Raw genomic sequence first — 22,113 nt, 5'->3', positions numbered from 1 at the left:
TTAGCGAATTGTGTGCGCCTCGTCAATGCCTCACCACAAACATGTGGGGGATGAGGCTACTTGCTCTGATATATATATATATATATATATATATATATATATATATATATATATATATATATATATATATATATATATATATATATATTTATTTGTAAGCGAGGTGGGGTGTGGTTCGCCTCCCTTTCTTTGAATGAAAACGGAGCCGCCGACGCGCATGCCCTCTCTGACCGCAACAACGCATTTTTCACCTCCTTTCCGTGTCCATCTCATCTCACTTGGCCGCCGTGGACTAGATGCGGCGGCGCCTACTTGGCCAAGAACGTGCAGCCAGATCTGCCAAAGGTTACCAGGGTAGGAAAAAAGGGAAGAATATGCTAGTGTCACTTGCCACCTACTCCCCATTTGGGATATTTTACCTGCATGGTTAATCTGAAGGCTTTTCCTTTGATTTGGACTGCAAATTTGCCAACTGCAGCTAGTAATAGAAGGATATTCTGCGCAGGGTTTCAGACACAGGCATGGACATGAGTGCCACCTAGTATCTCACAGGTATATTCACGGCTAAGAGATGAACTTGGAACAGTTACACGTATTACCACGACAAATAAAGGTAAAAATCAAAATTAATTGCTCCCGGGCAGCAGCGAGGGACGATCGAGTAGGACGACATGACCAGAAACCAACGTCCCTACTCGCTCGACGGCTTCTCCTCGGGGCGGGGGAGCTGCAACTGCAGGAGCAATCAGGATGACGGCGAGGGATCCGACGAGGAGATGTCGGCGGTCATGGGGGTCATGTCCATGGGGTAGCTCCCGAGCACCCGGAGGAAGGAGGTGTACTCCTGGACCTCGGCCAGCGCGTTCTGCGCGCGGGGCTCGGCGAGGGACGCCTGGAAGTCGACGTAGAACATGTACTCGAAGTGCTTGGCGGTGCCGACGTTGGCGTCGTCGACGAGGCGGATGGGCCGGTGGCGGTGCGGCCGGCTCTCGATCTTGGTGAGCGAGATGTCGCGGAACGCGAACGCCGAGAGCACCTTGAAGAGGACGGAGGTGCCCTCCTTGTCGTGCGCGAAGACGATGCTGGTCTTGAAGGGGCGGTCGGTGCGCGGCACGATGGGCTCCCTGGCCAGCATCACGAAGCGGGTCACGTTGCCGCTGTCGTCCTGGATGCCGTCGGCGAGCACCTCCATCCCGTACAGCTCGGCGGCGCGGGAGGAGGCGATGGCGGCCGTGTCGCGGAGGCCGTTGGCGGCCACGTACTCGGCGGCGCCGGCGGTGTCGTCGAAGGCCTCGCGCACGACGTTGAGGCCCATGGCGGTGAGCGTGTGCTCGCACTGCGCCAGCGCCTGCGGGTGGCTGATGACGCGGGTCAGGCGCTCCTTGCGCACCCCCGGGAGCGCCAGCAGGCAGTGGTGCACGGGGAGCTGCACCTCGCCGACGATGTGGAGCCGGTGCCGGAGCAGCAGGTCGTAGTTGCGGTGGATGCTGCCGCCCAGCGAGTTCTCCACGGGGAGCACGGCGCGGTCTGCGATCCAGAGCTCCACGGCCTGGAACGCCACCTCGAACTGGTCGCAGGGGATGGCGTCGCAGCCCGGGTACGCCTTGCCGGCCGCCTTCTCGCTGTACGCGCCCGGCACGCCCTGGTACGCCACGCGCAGCTGCGACCCGTGCATCGGCGCCGGGGACAGGTCCGCGATGCGCAGCGGCTGCGGCAGCTTCGTCGGGACGCCGCCGCCGCCGCCGTCGATTCTGCTCACGGGAATCAGATCCAGCACCGCCGCCCCGTTCTGCGGCGGCGCGGGCGGCGCGACGTGGCCGTTGACGGAGTGCGCGCCGACCGCGGCCACCTTGCTGGACAGCACCGCGCAGCTGCTCTGCCACTCCGCCCGGCCGCCCACCACTGCGCCCTGTAACGAGCACCGGACCACGCCGCCGCCCCTCCCCGCGAGCCTCGGATTCTGCCCGACCGGCGCCCTGATCATACTCGCCGCAGCCATTGCCCTAACACCAATCTGCTCAGCTGTCAGCTCCGCTCAGGTCAGGGAGCTACCTCTCCGCCTCTGCTTTCGTGCTCTGCTCAGGTAACTGGATGGGTAGTTGAAGCTTCGGAGCGAGAAGCTGAGGAGGTCAGGGGCGGATGGGGCGCGATATATAGGTGGCGCCGGCGATTGGCGATTTGGTTTGGCGGAGGCGGAGGCGGAGCGTGAGGGGTTGGTGGCGATGCGTGGAGGCGGGGTTGGTTGGGTCAGAGCGTCCAAAAATATACTCCGGCACGCCACCGCACCGGCCAACTAACCCCGGCTCGCCGTGGAACGAGACGGAACGTGCAGTGCATTCCCTCCCCCTTGACCTTGCGTTGCCTCCTCGGCCGGTCGCTTTTCCCCTTCCCCTTTTCGCCGTCGCTTCCCACAACGACCGCAAGACTCCGCACCCTCCCCATACATACTCCAGGAAAATGTGTGGAGAAATGGGCATTGGCAGAAAAAAAGGTTGAGCAACCTCTAGATTCAAATTCTGAATTGCCAAGGCACGCACGGTTGGTAATCTGAGCTACTGAGTTGTGGATTGTGAGATCTGCAATCTGGTTCTTCAAAAAAAGGATTTTGCAATGTAAAATATTTGTCTCCATTGATGGTGAGAATGCTGGGAAATATATTTGTCTCGATTGTTGTCCAGGTTAAAAGAGAGCAAGATAGGTTAGCTAGCGCACGAACTGGCACACCATGTTCGCAATCAGTTCGGGCTGTTGGCTAGAAACATGACGAATCATCTGTTCTCGTTTCTCACATGAGTAAAAAATCACATGGCTCTCCTACGTCACGTCACAGGGGCAACATCAAATCGCTACCTTCCGCTGCGCCCACATATATAAAGCCAGACCGGACACGAACACCGTTGGCCGGGGAGTACCGTGCGCCGATCCAGTCCTAATTGGAGAGGTACGCCTGCATCGTTGTCAGCCTGCTGCCGCCTATAGCGACAAGCAATCGTGCCATCATGTGTACCGATTGTGTTGTGAGGTGTGGTCACGTTTCGTAGCCATGGAAGAACTTGAATAATAATGGAAGCAGTCCTGGACCTGTGGAGTCAAGCAGGCAGCGCGTGCGTTAGCCGTGCGGCGGGCGCGCGCGGTGCGAACGCGCCGGACCGATCCGAGGGACGAGCAGGCAGGAGGACCGACCGACCGACCGAAGCGAAGACCCGACCGCCGGCGACCGCGAGCTACTGTCTGTGCTCAGCTCTCCGCGCGGCAGTCAGAATGGCCCGCCGGCATCATCCGGCGGCGGCGTCCGGGAGAGGCCGGGAGCCGGCGCGCGTGCTGCCACCTGCCAGAGGCTGCCACTGCAAGGCCGCGCGGTCCTGCCTGCGCGCGCGCGCGTGTTTGGTGTCCGCGGCGAGACGTGGCGCGCGCTCGTGCTGAAGGAACGCCCTGACCGACCGGACCCGGCTGGCTGGCCGGCCGGCGTGTGGTGTGGACCCAAGCCAGGCCAGGCCCCAGCTTTGCTAACTACCCCGGGCCGCTTGCTGGAGCGCGGCTCGTGGCGTGGCGGTTCCCTTTCCCTTCCGCCTCCGCCGTCCCAGACACAGAGTACGACGCGGCCCCCTCCTCCATGAAGTAATGTACGGGTCAACAGGGATTGCATTATCGTTCGATAATCAACGATTATCGACTCATAATCGAAGCCGATTTTAACGATAATCGCGATTATCATGATAATCGAAGCCAATATCAACGATAATCTGTATTGATTATCGCTACCGGGCTCCACCGTTGGTAAGGTATTCCCTACGGGTCAACCGTCCTCGTCGTGGTCCTCACTGAATTTCCTCTGCACTCCACCGAAAGCGGGAGGGCGAGACCGCCGGAGAGGCAGAGAGAAGACGCAGGACCGGCGGCGACGCGCCCTCACTGAGGTCTCCTGCAGGTGTTTTTTTTTGGAAAAAAAAGTCTACAGGTGTTGGCTCGTTTGTGGGATGTGGCTGCCGGCCTTGGTCGGTCTTGTTAGGGCACCCGCAAAGGTATAGATAATTTTGCTAATAAATAGTGGTGCTTACATCAGCTATAGTGAACAAAATAGACTAGCCATCTAACAAATGATCTATAATATCTATTAAAAAATTGTGAGCCCCACTTCATCTCATCTCTCCTTCCTCCCATCTCTCTGCGTCCTCGCGTCGTCGTCAGTTCCACAGTGGAGCCCACTCCGCGTGGGAACTTGTGCTATCGGCAGTTCGGCACTCGCCGGCCGTAGCGAGAGCACCTTCTCTCTCCTCTTCTCTCTTTCCTACGTGTTATCCTTGTAGCATGCTTAACGGCGCCGTTGAGGCTGCCCTTAGTGTGGTTAGGACGTGTTTAAAGAAACAATGACTCGATTATTTAACACAACAACAACTACTAAGAGCAGCTTTATCAGATCCTCTAAAAAGCACATTGTCCCAAGTTTCGAGGTTCTAAACAAAAAATGCACTCCAGCACACCCTCTACTTCATTTTTTATTTTAGGGAAGTCTCCAAAATCCTTCCTCCACCCTCCATTCTCGGCCCTCAGGGGGTCTCTAGGGGGCTATTGGTGGAGTTGAAATAAATTTAGAAGCCTCTAAAAATAGAGGCAGCCCACATTTAATATTTAGAGGGTCTGATTTAGGGGCTATTGCTAGAGTTGCTCGTATAAACAATATGTGGCTTCTCCGGAAACTCTCATCACAATCTATATCCAGTGGCAGATTCAGAATAATTATTAGGAGAGACTTTCATCCCCAAACTATATCATTGATGTTAGGAGAGACCTCGTCCGTCAAAAACAAACAAGTTCGTCCAAAAATAAATGGATATGCAGGCTGGCAAGCACTGCCATCTTTGAGATACAAGGATTAGGATCATGCGAAAACCGTATTTTCACTGGTGCTTCACAATAAATGAAATTTGCATGGCCCATGACTGACCCTCTTTGTTTTTTGATGAGGTTATTATATATAGGGAAACCAGCAAGTACCACCGACCCGCGTGCCACTAAAGAGAGAGCCACATGATTAGCGGAGAGCGACGCCATCGTTCCACTAAAATAATTAATCTGTCTCAATATTTTAGAATTCCTCATTATTTTAGGACGGCGAGGGGAGTTCGTACACCGCTCTCGCAAGTGCATCTACTGATATACGAGCCAGCGCGGCAGGCGCGCTACGCGACGCTAATTACGTGCAAGTGCAACCACCTTATTATGGTTTATGGCCCCAGCTGAGAACAGTGCACCGATGGGTTAAGTGGGTGTACGACGACGAACCACGTATGTACGGTAATCAGGCGGAGGATCACATCATACGCACTTTTTTTTTAATGATGAAACAGACACACACGTATATTGACACGACATTCACCCGTTCATGCGCTGCTCTGACCTGTCACTGCGCCTGTGGTAACCTTGGTTGCGGCGCGTCCATTTCTGCTCTCTAGCCCGGAGAGGTGGAGGGGCAGGGGAGGGAATGGTGGAAGCCGGCCGGGTCCCCGCCGGCGGGGGGCGAGTGATCGGCGAGGCGTAGGCGCCTCCGAGGTTTGTGCGGCCTGCAACCCCTGCCCTTTCAGTTCAGCTGCTAGACGGGGATCATGTGACATGACCCGGTCGCACAACGGGGCTGGATGCGCTGATAGGCGATACTCCTAGCTGGCTAGCTTTTTGGGGGTGTGTGTGGGTGGGTCGGTGGGGGGCAAGGATTATTGTTCTTACTTTTTTGTTATTATTAATAAAATAAAGGTTCCTTTTTTGAATGAAAATGATAATATGATTGTACTGGTTGGAGTGGGAAAAAAGGACGAGGATTATTATTCTTACTTATTTCTTGTGGTTAGATGAGTAGATGACAGTAAAGCTTCCTTTTTTTCTGAAAGAAAATGACAACGCTAGAAATATGATTGTACTGGTTGGGTATCATACTTGGCTGATCGCTCATCGCAAGCGTATGTTGCGAAACACATCATGCCGACATGCGGGCATACATGTAAAAACGTGTGGCGGAATCGCCAGCCGTGTTTTGCACATTATTTTTGCATGATGATGAGCGATGAAGCCCCGTGAATTCAAGCACGTGCGCGCACGTGGGGGGCTGTGTGACGGAACCGCCAAATTAAAACTCTAATTAAGCGTAATGGCCGTCATTTGAACACATCGGGCGCATTAGCTTAACGGCTTAATTTGGCGATCCTTTCTCAACCCACGGCCCGATCGAAACAACACCGGTAGTCCCACGCGAAGATGGGCGCAGATGGTACAAGCACGACCCAAAACTTAAAAATACAAGAGCTGACACGATATGAAACATTAAGTTTTACAAACCAAGTTCAAATACATGAATAATTTACAAACATAACTTTACAATAGACACGACTGAAGTTCCAATATAAAAGATCCTACAACTACTCTAGATTTCACCAGTTCTGATCTAACAAGACCGGTCAGACCGGTCTGCACAAAACAAACAGACTGCACACTCAACCCTTCAGCGTACAACCCGAACAATCCCTAACCTAGGGGTCTCGCTCCTCGACCTGCCACCCCTCTGCATCCCGGCGGATGAACTTGACACAACAGGGGCAGAAGTCAACATCCGGGTGTCCTGTAATAAAAAGTGGTGGCAACAAACCCTGAGTATTCTAATACTCAGCAAGGCTTACCCGACCAGTGGGTATAACTTAGCCCACATAACTAGACATGCAAGGCTTTTGGCTGCTGGTTATTTTTGCAGAAAAAGGCTCTAGAAGTGAGTCCTTATTTTCCCTCTTTTAGCTCCAAATTCTATATTCATAAATCATTAACTATTATTTGCACCTGCTAAGCAATCATAACAACATGGAGTAATAATTCCTGATAGACCTTACTACTCATCACTTAAAATCCATATAGTATCACTACGATGTGGTGCTGTGATCAAGGTGCTCATATCCGAGATGCGACGTACGGCGGATCAATCCGATTTAACCTTGCAAGGTGGACCTAACCAACACGGCGCGTATAGGCCCCGTCGGACCCCACGCACCAACCATTCCCCTCCCCACCTCGAACTACAGGACCGCCCCACCATCATATGGTCAGCCGAGCTCAACGTGAGACCACCAAAAATAAACATGCATCCCCATTTCTCCGCGACTACTCGACTACCCAAGGAGGTGAGTTGAAGTCCTGTACTTTCGAAGCGAAGCAGTACTAGGCTTACCGGTTTCGACTACCTCCTACTCCCGGCATGCGGTTAGTACAATTCAAACTCGATCACAGGGCCAGGCAACGAACGGTCCTTAACCGACACAGACGGGGCTAACCTCTCCCCGCCCGGTCTCCAACTTCCTTTCCTTCTTTATCTAATTTAACATTCCGTAATTTTTGATTGACTAAATGCCCTATATCTCGCGAGTGACCCGAAATCACTCGACTTCTACCGAGTTCTCTTAAGCATAGCATTTCTATCGTCTTCTATATACTAGTATAACTCGAGGAAACCTAGGGATCATGCAACTAGGGTTCCAAACAATTCCTGAACCTAATGCACAAGTAATAGAAACATAATTATAGGTGTCATAATTTGAAATAAAAGGATGTGCACCGGGGCTTGCCTTGCGCCTGCTGCTCAACACTGGGGTGAGTGGGGCCTTGGGCCGACTCCCCGCGAACCTCCTCCTGCGGGGCTGGCCCCGGCGGCTCCTGTGGCTCCGCAACCACTGCGTATACGGCTCCCTCGGCGGCAGCGTCTACACGTATGCAATGACATGAGAATGTATGCAAATACGATATGCAACAACAATCCTCGAAATGCCCAAGTAGAAACACTACAAATTTACCCAATTCTACACCCAACAGTTCTATTAAAACCCGGAATATCCGGATTCATACCCGGAGTATCCGGATTCCGAAATCCGGAGTTTCCGGGCCTATACCCGGAGTTTCGCCCGGAGTGACCCAAACCCGGAGTATCCGGGACCTATACCCGGAGTTTCGCCCGGAGTTTTCAAAACCCGGAGTTTCCGGGCTTATACCCGGAGTCTCCGGGCTTGACAGCATTTTTCGCCCCAAAACTGGAATCTTGATTTGTGGCAAAACCACCCCACCAAATTTGAAACCCTCTTGAATCCTAGTTGAAGGATGCATATAGAGATGATTGACCAAAGGAAATTACCTATAACATCCTAAAACAACCAAATCGGCGAGCCCTAGCTTTTAGTACCTTGAACTAGTCCCTCTTGCAAGAACTCGAAAATGATGTCGCCCCAAGGTGGAATACTTGTAGAAGATGATTCCCCCACGCCGAATGAATCTCCCTTGGCCTTGGAATCAAGTTGAAATGGAAGATTTCGGAATCTAGAGCTTAGGGGAGAGGGAGAGCTAGTGAGGGAGGTGAGGGGGAGAGAGGTAACGGGAGAGAGTGAGAGTGAGGGAGAGAGAGAGAGTGATAGTTTCCATTTAATTGATTGTGGGGTCCAGATGACCAAAATAGGAAAAATAGAAACTCCATGCCCGGAGTATCCGGGCCAATGGCCGGAGTCTCCGGGCGTTACAATCCTTCCCCCTAAAAGAAATCTCGTCCCGAGATTTAATCAATGCGCTAAATGGAAAGTTAGGAATTGACGAGTACCTTGATAATCTTGTAGCAATTCTGGACATTTAGTCCGAACAAATTCCTCCGTCTCCCAAGTTGCTTCCCGCTCGGAGTGATTACTCCACTGCACCTTATAGAATTTGCTGGTTTGATTTCGAGTAACTCGGGTTTTGAAATCAACAATTTTCACAGGGTGCTCGGGGTACACAAGATCGGGCTCCAATTGTAACTCATCTATATCCACAATCTTGGCGGGAACACGGAGGCATTTTCTGAGCTGCGAGACATGGAATATATTATGGACCGCGGATAAGTGGGCAGGAAGTTCCAGGCGATACGCTACCGGCCCACATTGCTCAACAATAGGAAAAGGCCCAACATAGCGAGGTGCATGTTTTCCTTTGACCCCGAACCGCTGGACCCCCCTCATTGGAGATACCCGCAAATAGACATGATCCCCCACTTGGAATGAGATAGCTTGCCGCTTTTTGTCCGCGTAACTCTTTTGGCGGGATTGAGCCGCTTTCAAATTTTTCTGGATGAGCTGGACTTGATCTTCAGCTTCATTAACAATATCCGGCCCAAAGAAATTTCTCTCCCCAGCTTCCGACCAATTTAATGACGTTCTACACCTCCGCCCATATAATGCCTTGAAAGGAGCCATTTGGATACTCTCTTGGTAGCTGTTGTTGTAAGAAAATTCTGCAAGCGGCAGACATTCATCCCACTTTTTACTGTAAGAGAGTACACAGGCTCGTAGCATATCCTCCAGAATTTGATTGATTCTCTCTGTCTGGCCGTCCGTCTGAGGGTGATAAGCTGAACTACGAATGAGCTGAGTACCCAGGGCCGAGTGGAACTGCTCCCAGAAGCGTGCGACAAACTGGGCACCACGGTCAGAAATAATGGTCCGGGGTACCCCATGCAAGCTAAGGATCCGACTGATATACAACTCAGCATAGTGTTGTGCCCTATAAATGGTCTTCACTAGAAGGAAATGGGCTGACTTCGTGAGACGGTCCACAATCACCCAAATAGAGTCATACCCCTTTGAGGTCTTGGGAAGCCCAACAATGAAATCCATACTAATATCTTCCCACTTCCACGAGGGTATATTCAGGGGCGGCAAGGGACCAGCTGTCCTCAAATGACTCGCCTTCACCCTTTTGCAAATATCACACTCAGATATATATTTTGCAATTTCCCGCTTCATCCTCGTCCACCAGAATCGCTGTTTTAGATTTTGATACATTTTATTACTGCCCGGGTGAATAGAATATCGAGAAAGATGAGCCTCATCCAGAATTTGTTTCCGAAGCTCAAAATTTTTAGGCACTACTAACCGTTCTTGAAACCAAAGAACCCCCTCACTATCTTGCTGGAAGCATTGAACCCGAGGATCATTCTCACTGAGCCATTGTTTGATCTTATGCATTCCCGCATCATTTTTCTGAGCCTCCACAATCTGATCTCGGAGGGTAGGTGTGAGGGTAATGTTAGTAAGTGTGCCTTCAGATACAATGGCCAGATTTAATTTTTCCATTTCTTGGCACAAGGTTTCATGCACCATCGAGGCTGAGGTGCAACTGCAACTAGCCTTGCGACTCAGTGCATCCGCAACGACATTCGCCTTACCCGGGTGATAATGAATCTCCAAATCATAATCCTTTATCAGCTCTAACCACCGCCTCTGGCGCAAATTGAGCTCACTCTGGGTAAAAATATACTTAAGACTCTTGTGGTCTGAGTATATGTGAACAGGATTGCCCAGAAGATAATGGCGCCAGATCTTTAAGGCATGCACGACCGCTGCTAGTTCCAGGTCATGTGTGGCATAATTCTCTTCGTGCCGCTTGAGGGCTCTAGAGGCATAAGCAATCACACGCTGATCCTGCATAAGGACGCAGCCTAGGCCCGTACCTGATGCATCACAATACACATCAAAAGGCCGGGTAATGTCTGGCTGAGCAAGGACAGGGGCAGACGTCAGAAGTTTCCTCAAAGTCTGAAAGGCCTGCCCACATTTGTCGTCCCAATAAAATCTCACCCCTTTCTTGAGTAGTTCAGTCATGGGTCTAGCAATTTTTGAGAAGTCCGGAACAAACCGCCGGTAATACCCTGCTAGCCCAAGGAAACTCCGGATCTCTGAAACAGACTCTGGAGTCTTCCAATTTAGGACATCCTGAATCTTGCTAGGATCAACAGAAATCCCCTTATCTGAGATGATGTGACCCAAGAACTGGACTTCCTTGAGCCAGAAATCACATTTGCTGAATTTGGCATACAGCTTGTGCTCCCGCAGGCGCTGAAGCACAATACGGAGATGCTCTGCATGCTCTTCTTCATTCTTGGAAAATATCAGGATGTCGTCAATGAAAATCACGACAAACTTATCTAACTCGGGCATGAACACCGAGTTCATGAGATACATGAAATGAGCAGGGGCATTCGTTAGCCCGAAAGACATGACCAGATATTCAAAAAGTCCATATCTGGTGGAAAAAGCCGTCTTAGGAATATCCTCAGCTCTAATCTTTATCTGATAATAGCCGGAGCGGAGATCAATCTTGGAAAACACCTTGGCCCCGAATAGCTGATCAAATAGAATATCAATCCTGGGAAGGGGATACTTATTCTTGATGGTGACAGCATTCAAAAGTCTATAATCCACGCACAACCTGAGGCTTTCATCTTTCTTTTTCACAAAGAGTGCCGGACAGCCCCACGGTGACGTGCTAGGACGAATATAGCCTTTCTCTAGCAATTCTTGCAATTGTTTCTTTAACTCCGCTAACTCATTGGGTGGCATCCGGTAAGGCCTCCTAGAAATCGGTGCCGTACCCGGTTGCAGTTCAATAGCAAACTCCACGTCACGATCCGGCGGCATTCCAGGCAGATCATCCGGAAAAACATCCGGGTATTCACACACCACTGGTATATCAGCCACATTTTTGCCCTCGACCTGATTCAATGTTGTAGTTAAAGAAGTGCAATTACTAAGATACACAGTCACAGGGCCATTGAGGGCAGATTTAATGTGCACCGTATGTGAAAGAGTGTCCAAAAGAACCTCTTGTTTTTCCATCCAGTTCATGCCCAATATAATATCTACCTTCTGGGTGGGCAAAACGATGAAACAGGTGGGATAAATTTTTCCTTGCACTAGTAGGGGTACTTGCCTGACTATCAAATTTGTAATTATTTGACCCCCAGGTGAATGAATGTTGTAATAACTTTTTAGACATTCCATTTCTAGCCCGAGTTTAGTAGCACACTCTTTACTAATAAAGGTGTGGGATGCACCCGAGTCAAACAACACCGTAACAGGTTGATCATTTATGGAGAACATACCCGTCATCACTGGAGCTCCCTCAGGAATACCCTCGAGGGTGGTGTAGTGCACCTGTCCTGGCTTGAAGTGAGCCACTTGCTGCTTCTGACCCTGCTGGCTCGATTGCTGGCCTTGTTTGGGTGGCATTGGACAACTCCGTGCAAAGTGACCCGGCTGCCCGCAGTTGTAGCACGGAAACACATTGGGGCGTACCCCCGGCTGCTGCACCCAGACCTTCTGCTCATTCTGCTGAGGAGCAGGAGGCCTGACTGTCCCCTGTGGCTGACTGTACTGAGGGGGCCTGTATCCCCACTGCTGCTGTGGCTGGTGCTGAAAAGGGGCTCGCCGTGGGCTCAACTGCACCAAGCGAAATCTCTGAGGAGCACTGCTAGAAAATCCCGCTGCCGGCGCCTTTCTCTTCTTTTCTGCCTTATGAGCTAAATGGGCATCCTCCTGAATGATAGCCCCATTAACTAGCTCACTGAAAGTGTCAAACTTGATCATGGCCAGGCGATCCTGGAGCTTGCTACTAAGCCCCTGCCGGAAACATGCCTGTTTCTTCTCATCAGTGTCTACATGGTATCCCGCATACTGTGACAAAGTGTTGAAGGCCTGGGAGTACTGTAGTACACTGTTATTGCCCTGTTTCAGGGCCAAAAACTCTGTGAGCTTCCTTCTGATCACCCCTGCTGGAATATGGTGCGCTCTAAAAGCCTCCTTAAATTGTGCCCAAGTGAAACGAGTGCCCTCAGGAAACATGGCTACGTGATTGTCCCACCACGTGCGTGCGGGACCCCTGAGCTGCTGGGCTGCAAATCCCGCCTTGTCCCCATCCTGGTACGGGTGCAGGGTGAACTTGGACTCGATGGTCCGGAGCCAACTGTCCGCCTCCAATGGCTCATCCGCTTTATGAAAAAGTGGTGGCTGAGTACCCAGAAACTGCTCATATCCAGGAATAGGTGGTTGGTGGTGTTGGTCAGGCCGCGGCACTCTGCCCTGCTGCACGATCTCTCGGAGGAGCGCCGTTTGCTCATCTCGTCCGGTGAGCATGGCCGCAATGGCCTGAGCCAAATCCGGAGGGTTTGGAGGTGCTGCCATTCTGCATTCACCCATGTTTGATTTAGTCACAATATCTGGTTTGCCCAAAATAATCAACCATGGAAGAATGTAGAAAGCATAAATTAAATCAAAAAGCCGGAAAACTTTTGCAACCAAATCCGGAGTATCCGGAATAATATCCGGAATATCCGGACACCGCCTACCCGGAATATCCGGATCTATATCCGGAATATCCGGATTTTCATGTCGTGTTTACAACACCCCCAAAACTTAAGATGCAGAATTTTTTTAATTAATTAATTATTTTTTTTAAAAACAATGAATGACATGATGCATAATGCACGATAGTCCTACGATACCATCTCAACCAAAACTAAACATCTAGCTACTCCTCTAACATAGCTATATAGGGCTTACTACGACTACTCCCACCCATAATAGTAAACTACATTCATCCTAAGTCAGAATTCCATTTTTAGTTTGTAATATCTTAAAATTAGTCATGCTCGTACCACACCCGATGCGTTTCGGCTCTGATACCAGCTGTGACGGAACCGCCAAATTAAAACTCTAATTAAGCGTAATGGCCGTCATTTGAACACATCGGGCGCATTAGCTTAACGGCTTAATTTGGCGATCCTTTCTCAACCCACGGCCCGATCGAAACAACACCGGTAGTCCCACGCGAAGATGGGCGCAGATGGTACAAGCACGACCCAAAACTTAAAAATACAAGAGCTGACACGATATGAAACATTAAGTTTTACAAACCAAGTTCAAATACATGAATAATTTACAAACATAACTTTACAATAGACACGACTGAAGTTCCAATATAAAAGATCCTACAACTACTCTAGATTTCACCAGTTCTGATCTAACAAGACCGGTCAGACCGGTCTGCACAAAACAAACAGACTGCACACTCAACCCTTCAGCGTACAACCCGAACAATCCCTAACCTAGGGGTCTCGCTCCTCGACCTGCCACCCCTCTGCATCCCGGCGGATGAACTTGACACAACAGGGGCAGAAGTCAACATCCGGGTGTCCTGTAATAAAAAGTGGTGGCAACAAACCCTGAGTATTCTAATACTCAGCAAGGCTTACCCGACCAGTGGGTATAACTTAGCCCACATAACTAGACATGCAAGGCTTTTGGCTGCTGGTTATTTTTGCAGAAAAAGGCTCTAGAAGTGAGTCCTTATTTTCCCTCTTTTAGCTCCAAATTCTATATTCATAAATCATTAACTATTATTTGCACCTGCTAAGCAATCATAACAACATGGAGTAATAATTCCTGATAGACCTTACTACTCATCACTTAAAATCCATATAGTATCACTACGATGTGGTGCTGTGATCAAGGTGCTCATATCCGAGATGCGACGTACGGCGGATCGATCCGATTTAACCTTGCAAGGTGGACCTAACCAACACGGCGCGTATAGGCCCCGTCGGACCCCACGCACCAACCATTCCCCTCCCCACCTCGAACTACAGGACCGCCCCACCATCATATGGTCAGCCGAGCTCAACGTGAGACCACCAAAAATAAACATGCATCCCCATTTCTCCGCGACTACTCGACTACCCCAGGAGGTGAGTTGAAGTCCTGTACTTTCGAAGCGAAGCAGTACTAGGCTTACCGGTTTCGACTACCTCCTACTCCCGGCATGCGGTTAGTACAATTCAAACTCGATCACAGGGCCAGGCAACGAACGGTCCTTAACCGACACAGGCGGGGCTAACCTCTCCCCGCCCGGTCTCCAACTTCCTTTCCTTCTTTATCTAATTTAACATTCCGTAATTTTTGATTGACTAAATGCCCTATATCTCGCGAGTGACCCGAAATCACTCGACTTCTACCGAGTTCTCTTAAGCATAGCATTTCTATCGTCTTCTATATACTAGTATAACTCGAGGAAACCTAGGGATCATGCAACTAGGGTTCCAAACAATTCCTGAACCTAATGCACAAGTAATAGAAACATAATTATAGGTGTCATAATTTGAAATAAAAGGATGTGCACCGGGGCTTGCCTTGCGCCTGCTGCTCAACACTGGGGTGAGTGGGGCCTTGGGCCGACTCCCCGCGAACCTCCTCCTGCGGGGCTGGCCCCGGCGGCTCCTGTGGCTCCGCAACCACTGCGTATACGGCTCCCTCGGCGGCAGCGTCTACACGTATGCAATGACATGAGAATGTATGCAAATACGATATGCAACAACAATCCTCGAAATGCCCAAGTAGAAACACTACAAATTTACCCAATTCTACACCCAACAGTTCTATTAAAACCCGGAATATCCGGATTCATACCCGGAGTATCCGGATTCCGAAATCCGGAGTTTCCGGGCCTATACCCGGAGTTTCGCCCGGAGTGACCCAAACCCGGAGTATCCGGGCCTATACCCGGAGTTTCGCCCGGAGTTTTCAAAACCCGGAGTTTCCGGGCTTATACCCGGAGTCTCCGGGCTTGACAGCATTTTTCGCCCCAAAACTGGAATCTTGATTTGTGGCAAAACCACCCCACCAAATTTGAAACCCTCTTGAATCCTAGTTGAAGGATGCATATAGAGATGATTGACCAAAGGAAATTACCTAGAACATCCTAAAACAACCAAATCGGCGAGCCCTAGCTTTTAGTACCTTGAACTAGTCCCTCTTGCAAGAACTCGAAAACGATGTCGCCCCAAGGTGGAATACTTGTAGAAGATGATTCCCCCACGCCGAATGAATCTCCCTTGGCCTTGGAATCAAGTTGAAATGGAAGATTTCGGAATCTAGAGCTTAGGGGAGAGGGAGAGCTAGTGAGGGAGGTGAGGGGGAGAGAGGTAACGGGAGAGAGTGAGAGTGAGGGAGAGAGAGAGTGATAGTTTCCATTTAATTGATTGTGGGGTCCAGATGACCAAAATAGGAAAAATAGAAACTCCATGCCCGGAGTATCCGGGCCAATGGCCGGAGTCTCCGGGCGTTACAGGCTGCTAAGGCTATTACAAGGGTTAAAAGACAAGTTTGGACATTACGTTAGTTTAAAAATAGTTTTGTATTTTCATTAAAAAAACAAAAAATCTACTTAGATCTTAAAAAAAATGAAACTGATACCAATTTTTTTCTAAAATATAACATATCTATTATTGATCTATTTAAATCTTATTTGTTCAAAAAATAATAATCTTAGCTACGACAAGCAAACAAAAACTAGGAACATAACAAATGGGATCCGAATAGCTGAGAAGTAGAGTACCAAGAGCTAGGTTATATTTATAGGAAAAAAATTGGTACTAGTTTCATATTTTTCTGGTTTAAAATAAATTACTTACGATTTTTTAAATTTAACTTTGAATATTTTTTTATAAAATAAAAATCACATTTGAAACCATCCTAGGATCAAACTTGCCAGTTTAGATAGTTGGATAGTCTTTGTTATCCGGTTAGTTGAAAATCAAACTTTTATAATAATTCAAAGGTATAAGTTGGATTTAACGTAATGCTGACAAGGCCGTCGCCTAGGCATCAATTTTTTTGCTACGATGCAGCACATGCGGACAGATGTAGTGTAGCTACACTGTACTGTTGGTACTAGATTTAGCTCATGGAGCATGCTGCTCAGAGGGGCTTTAACCACTGTACTGTACTGTTGGATGATGGATGATAGCGATTCCCTTTTTCTCAAAGAAAATAATAACGCTAGAAATATGATTGTACTGGTTGGGTATCATACTTAGCTGATCGCTCATCGCAAGCGCATGTTGCGGAACACATCATGCCGACATGCGGGCATACATATAAAAACGTATGGCGGAATCGCAGCCGTGTTTTGCACATTATTTTTGCATGATGATGATAAAGCCCCGTGAATTGAAGCAGGTGCGCGCACGTGGTGGGCTGCTAAGGCTATTACAGGGGTTAAAAGACAAGTTTGGGCATTACATTTTAAAATAGGTTTGTGTTTTTCTTTAAAAAATAAAAAAAAATTTAGTAGGCTCATTAGATTCATCTCGCGATGTACAATCCATCTGTGCAGAAAGTTTTATAAATAGATCTTATTTAATACTACTCCATGCATGTGTTCAAACATTCGATGTGATGTTTTTTGGTGTAAAATTTTGGGATGAAAACTATAGTTGCTTTTGTGTCATGGTGCATTTATTAGAGCTGTCTCCAGAGAATACCTTTCCTACCACAAGCTGTCTCTAAAAAATATTATTCTATTTGGAGCACCGGGTGCAAAAGCAAGCACCATAGTTTTGGATCACCCAACTCTTAAGTACCATAGTACTTGTCAATGTACTCATGCATATATTTCTTGTGTATGTTTGAAAATGCTAATTATCCTTCAAACTCAGGACAAATAGTTAAAAGATATATATTACAACGACAAAAGGAACATAAATTTCATAAGGTGCAACAATAGTGGGACAGATTGGGGAGAAAGGCGCGGTGAAGGGGCGAGTCATGGGGGAGGATTGGTAGAATCCGCCGACGCCGCTTCGGTAGTGCATGTAAAGGGCCGTGTCTAGTGATCAATCACAGACTCCTGGGGCCCAGCATCTTGGACCCACGCGTCATAGAGACACAATTGGGTATGTTGTGTAACCGGAAGAGGAGGGGGGCAAACTGCGTGCAGGGTTGACCAGTGCCTACCGCCTGTATGACTGACTCATGGATCCCACTTGTGCGTATGCGCGTGTTCATCTCCATTTCATGTCAATTCTTGGCGAAGTTGTTATTTTTGTAATTTTATTCTTAACAAAAACTTTGATCATGTTTAAAATGCACATTTTTTTGTCCAAATAACGTCATTCTTTTCCATGAATATGTGAGTCCATATTTTCCATGAATGTGTGAGTAAGCATGTGTACATCCTTATGGCTCTTTGTGGTGTTGTGCTAGGATACTTGACCATGCATCCAAGTCTTGCTTCTTTGACAAGGTTAATGACAACTAAAATGTGTGGTGGGATCAGGGTTAACCAAACCGGTGGTAACCGGTCCGGTCCGGCCCGGTTTCGGTTTGGGCCGGTACCAAACCGGTCCAAATTCAAAATTCCAATTTGAATTCAAAAAATGAAAATTTTCCAAAACATTCCTAAAAATACTTCAAGGTGCGACGAATCTAATGGTGTCAAATTTTCTCAAAAATTCGTCCATTTAGTATAGTTTGCGGGCATATGAAGTTAAATCAAAAAAGAAAAAGAAAAAAATGGGCCGGCCCATTAAGGCCCACCGCATATGGCGACCGGTAAACCAGTCAAACCGGCCGGTAAACCGGTCAAACCGGGAAACCATTTTTAAACTGTCGGATTTTTTGGTTAAAACACCGGTAACCGGTCAGACCGGACTGGTAAACCGGTCGGTATACCGGTCGGAACCGGTTACACATGTGATTTTGAATTTGGATTTGAATTCAACCAGTTTCCACCGGTTTCCGGTCAATCCGGTCCGGTAAACCGCTACCGGAGGTCGGCGGTTTGACCAGACCAGTCGGTTTTGTAAACCCTGGGTGGGATATATGAGATGTCCATATTCCCAAATGGTACTTGTCAATTAACATCTATATTGGAGACTATGATGATAAAAGATCATGTTTGTCATAGAATATTAGAAATCAAACTCATATTCTACTATAAAATCTAGTGCACCTGGTGGATAATGTAATTCTACGAAGTTAGAAAAAAACACACATGATTTTGGCCTACGTATGGTGGGGCACCTATCTCTTTCTCCCCCAAACCGTCCCATCACTTCAATTAATTCCCAAGCCACGCTTCATCTTCATCGGCAACTTCTCCGCCTTCTCCTCGCTTCCTGTGCATGCTCCACCGCCGTCGACCGACGCCTTGGACCCCAAGGGGAAGGGAAAGGCAAGCATCCCGTCGGCAAGCTCCCCTCCTCGCTCCTCGTCGTCGGTAAGCTTTTGGCAAAAAAAACCCTGCTGTTAATCTTGATTGGTGAGATCGATTTGGATTTTGTGTTCTTGATTTCTGTCCACTGCATGTTGCAGTCAAGCGGTGGTTCCGACGCACCGCCAGTGTCGTCCGTCCGGCGCAGTGGGTATCCCTCACCGCTGGCGAAGCGGCATTGCCCTGGCATCGACCCGGTGGCCTCGGCGGTTCTGCCTCCGCCGCCGCCGCCACCGCCACCCGCCACCGCAGGGTTCCGGTGGCGATGGCCCCAGCCGTCGGGGTCCCTCGCCGCCGCCACCGCAGGGACATGCCGAGGAGCCCCTGCGGTTCTCTGAAAGGACCACGGCCTGTGGCAAGGTGTGGTTCCGATGCCCGTTCTGCCCCAACGCCATGGAGACGGACAACAAGTGTCGCCTGATCGAGCATGCCCTCAACTTCAACCCGGATGACCCCCTCGCCGAGCAGCATCGTAGGCTTGCTCGCCAACACCTTCATGGTGACGAGGAGGAGGATGCAGAAGCTGAGTACGATGATTTCTCTGATGATACCAGCGAGGAGGGCGATGACTGATGTTGTTTGGGGTCGTCCCTTTCTTCTTCTTTTGGAAACATTTGAATCTTTTGCTACCTTTTCCTTTGCCACACCAGGCAACAAGAAAGGGTTTGGTTTATGAACTTCTACTTTGGTTTATGTTGTATTGCAGTGAATGTTTATGTTTCAGAATAGCATCCAATTTCCTATGTTTGGTCAAGTATTATTCTATTTGGAGCACTGGGTGCAAAAGCAAGCACCATGGTTTTGGATCACCCAGCTCTCAAGTAGTAGTAGAAGAAGGGACATCCAATTTTTACATTTTCTTTCCTGGTCTCTAAAATTAGTGGAACATTCAGTTTGGGTTGTTTTTCTTTTTGAGTTGTGATCGAACCATAGCAGATCCAAGGGTGATCCATGTCTTAGATTGTCACCTCTACTTTAATCTTTCCATAAACATTTTTTTTGAATTTTCGAACTCCAGTAGCTTAGGCATTTGAAGGCACCGAGTTTAATTTGAAAATAATTTAAAGTTTTCATTATGAATCAAAGTACAACAACAATTAGCCGCCCCACGTACTGTGTCAGTGTGCGCCGCGACCCACGCGGTGATGCCGCTGGGTCCCACATGTCGTAGGCAAAAGGGCTTCAACTTTTGGAGGGAAAAATCAGCGGTGACCCCACAGATTTCCCGGCAGTTGTGCCCACCCCCAAAGCCAAAATCCAAAATCTGAACTTACATGTAGGCCTTTTGCCTCGCTGGGACAGACCCACCTGTCTGCCACTTGAGTCTCTCTGCCGTGTCCCCATTGCTTTGGAGTGGGTGGGGACAGTCCTCCAGAATTTAATCCCCTTATGTCCCTGACGCTCGGACTCAGCCACGTCTTGGCTCACACATGGCCCACAAATCAGTGACAAAGACAATCTGCTGTCCAGTATACATACGTCGGGCAATGCTCAAGCCTTGCCACGTGTGGGCACGCGATTGGCCCAGTTCTATGGGATGCAGATAGAGTTGGTATTTATCCTTTTAATCTAGAATTAAAATTTGTAACTGGTATTTCTCCGTCATACTTAATCCAAATTTGATGGTTATTTTTCCTGATTTTTTCTAAAATCACTCTCCTTTCGTCAATGACGTTTTAATTACACATTCTAATTCGTAGATCCAATTTCTATGCCTTATCTTCTTTCCTCTAAATTTCGTATAGAAAAAGCCTTTGTTTTCCACAACCATTACTTTATACAACATTGTATTTTGTAATATTAAGGTGAGAACAAGGTTATGTTCAAATTTGACATGCATATGAGTTCGAACAAGTTGATAAGTATGAAAAACTTCATTGTTCAAGTAACATTGTATGGAACTATGTGATAGATGTAGGCATTTGTACACAATGTAAATTCTTCCTTTATCGTAACCATTTGAAATTTTTATGTAATGTTTATGGACCCAAATTAGGTCACCACATCAATTTATAGATTGTTTAGACCATATTGAGATGTTATTTAAATTACTATATCATAAATTTGAGATATAAGTTTGAATTATCCCTATCAAACTTGCCCTTTTTCGAAGTATCTCCAAGATATGAGTTTGAATGGAACATTTGACCATCGTAAGCATCATTTGGGCATAATTAGTGGAATATTCATTTAAGTGTATGCATATTTATTTATACAACATCCATCATCATGTAAAGCGAGTTTCATTTTTATGACGCAACTATGCCACATGTTATTTTATACAAATACTAGATTTAAAATTATGAATTTGTGATATTTTTAATGAATTTTTATGTTTTTTTCTTGGTGTCTAAAATTAGTGGAACATTCAGTTTGGGCTATTTTTCTTTTTGAGTTGTGATCGAACCATAGCAGATCCAAAGGTGATCCATGTCTTAGATTGTCACCTCTACTTTAATCTTTCCACAAACATTTTTTTTGAATTTTCAAACTCTAGTAGCTTAGGCATTTGAAGGCACCGAGTTTAATTTGAAAATAATTTAAAGTTTTCATTATGAATCAAAGTACAACAACGATTAGCCGCCCCGCGTACTGTGTCAGTGTGCGCCGCGACCCACACAGTGATGCCGCTGGGTCCCACATGTCGTAGGCAAAAGGGCTTCAGCTTTTGGAGGGAAAAATCAGCGGTGACCCACTTACATGTGGGCCTTTTGCCTCGCAGGGACCCATCTGCCTGCCACTTAAGTCCCCCTGCCGTTTCCCCGCTTTATTAGAAGCCCAACCGTCTCGCCCCCAGTTGCCTTTTTGCCATCTTCCAAGTTCACGTCCCATAAATCTTGCGGGTTTTCTTCCTCACTGGGGTTTCCTTCCTCCGTCGTAGCCGCCTACCTTCCACTTCCACGGTTCCACCCCTCCCATCGACACCCACCGCCTCCTCACCCAGCTACATTGCGAGGATGGCCCGTCGCAGGCGCACTTCCCGCACGCAAGCCGCGTGAAGCTAGTGTTCCCTCCTCTCGAAGTCCGGTGGCTCCGTCGAGGCAGCGCTGCCCCTCATCCACCCCTCGAAGTCCGGTGGCTCCGTCGAGGCAGCGCCGGCCCTCATCCACCCCTCGAAGTTTGGTGAATCCATCGAGACAGCGCCGCCCCTCATCCACCCCTCCTGCGTGCGCCGTTGTCGTTGCGCGGCCAGAAGTGGAGCACCACTCCGCCCACCAGAGGCGTAACTGGAATGGA

General features: G+C 48.5%; 1 protein-coding gene across 1 annotated transcript; it reads right to left on the bottom strand.

Moving 5' to 3' along the window:
- Positions 1-495: 495 nt before the first annotated feature.
- On the bottom strand, positions 496-2,257 carry LOC120683024 (arogenate dehydratase/prephenate dehydratase 6, chloroplastic-like). The gene has a single exon (XM_039965038.1). It carries the CDS (start codon positions 1,997-1,999, stop codon positions 746-748), a length of 1,254 nt encoding a protein of 417 aa, XP_039820972.1. The 5' UTR covers positions 2,000-2,257; the 3' UTR covers positions 496-745.
- Between the last annotated feature and the right edge of the window lie 19,856 nt (positions 2,258-22,113).

The sequence above is a fragment of the Panicum virgatum genome, chromosome 7N (assembly GCF_016808335.1).
Source record: "Panicum virgatum strain AP13 chromosome 7N, P.virgatum_v5, whole genome shotgun sequence".
NCBI lineage: Eukaryota > Viridiplantae > Streptophyta > Magnoliopsida > Poales > Poaceae > Panicum > Panicum virgatum.
Note: the sequence above shows the minus strand (reverse complement) of the source record. Positions and strands in the feature narration are given on the sequence as shown.

What these genes read in the sequence shown, in the direction of transcription:
- LOC120683024 (XM_039965038.1), bottom strand. Translation starts at nt 1,999, where the DNA reads ATGGCTGCGGCGAGTATGATCAGGGCGCCGGTCGGGCAGAATCCGAGG.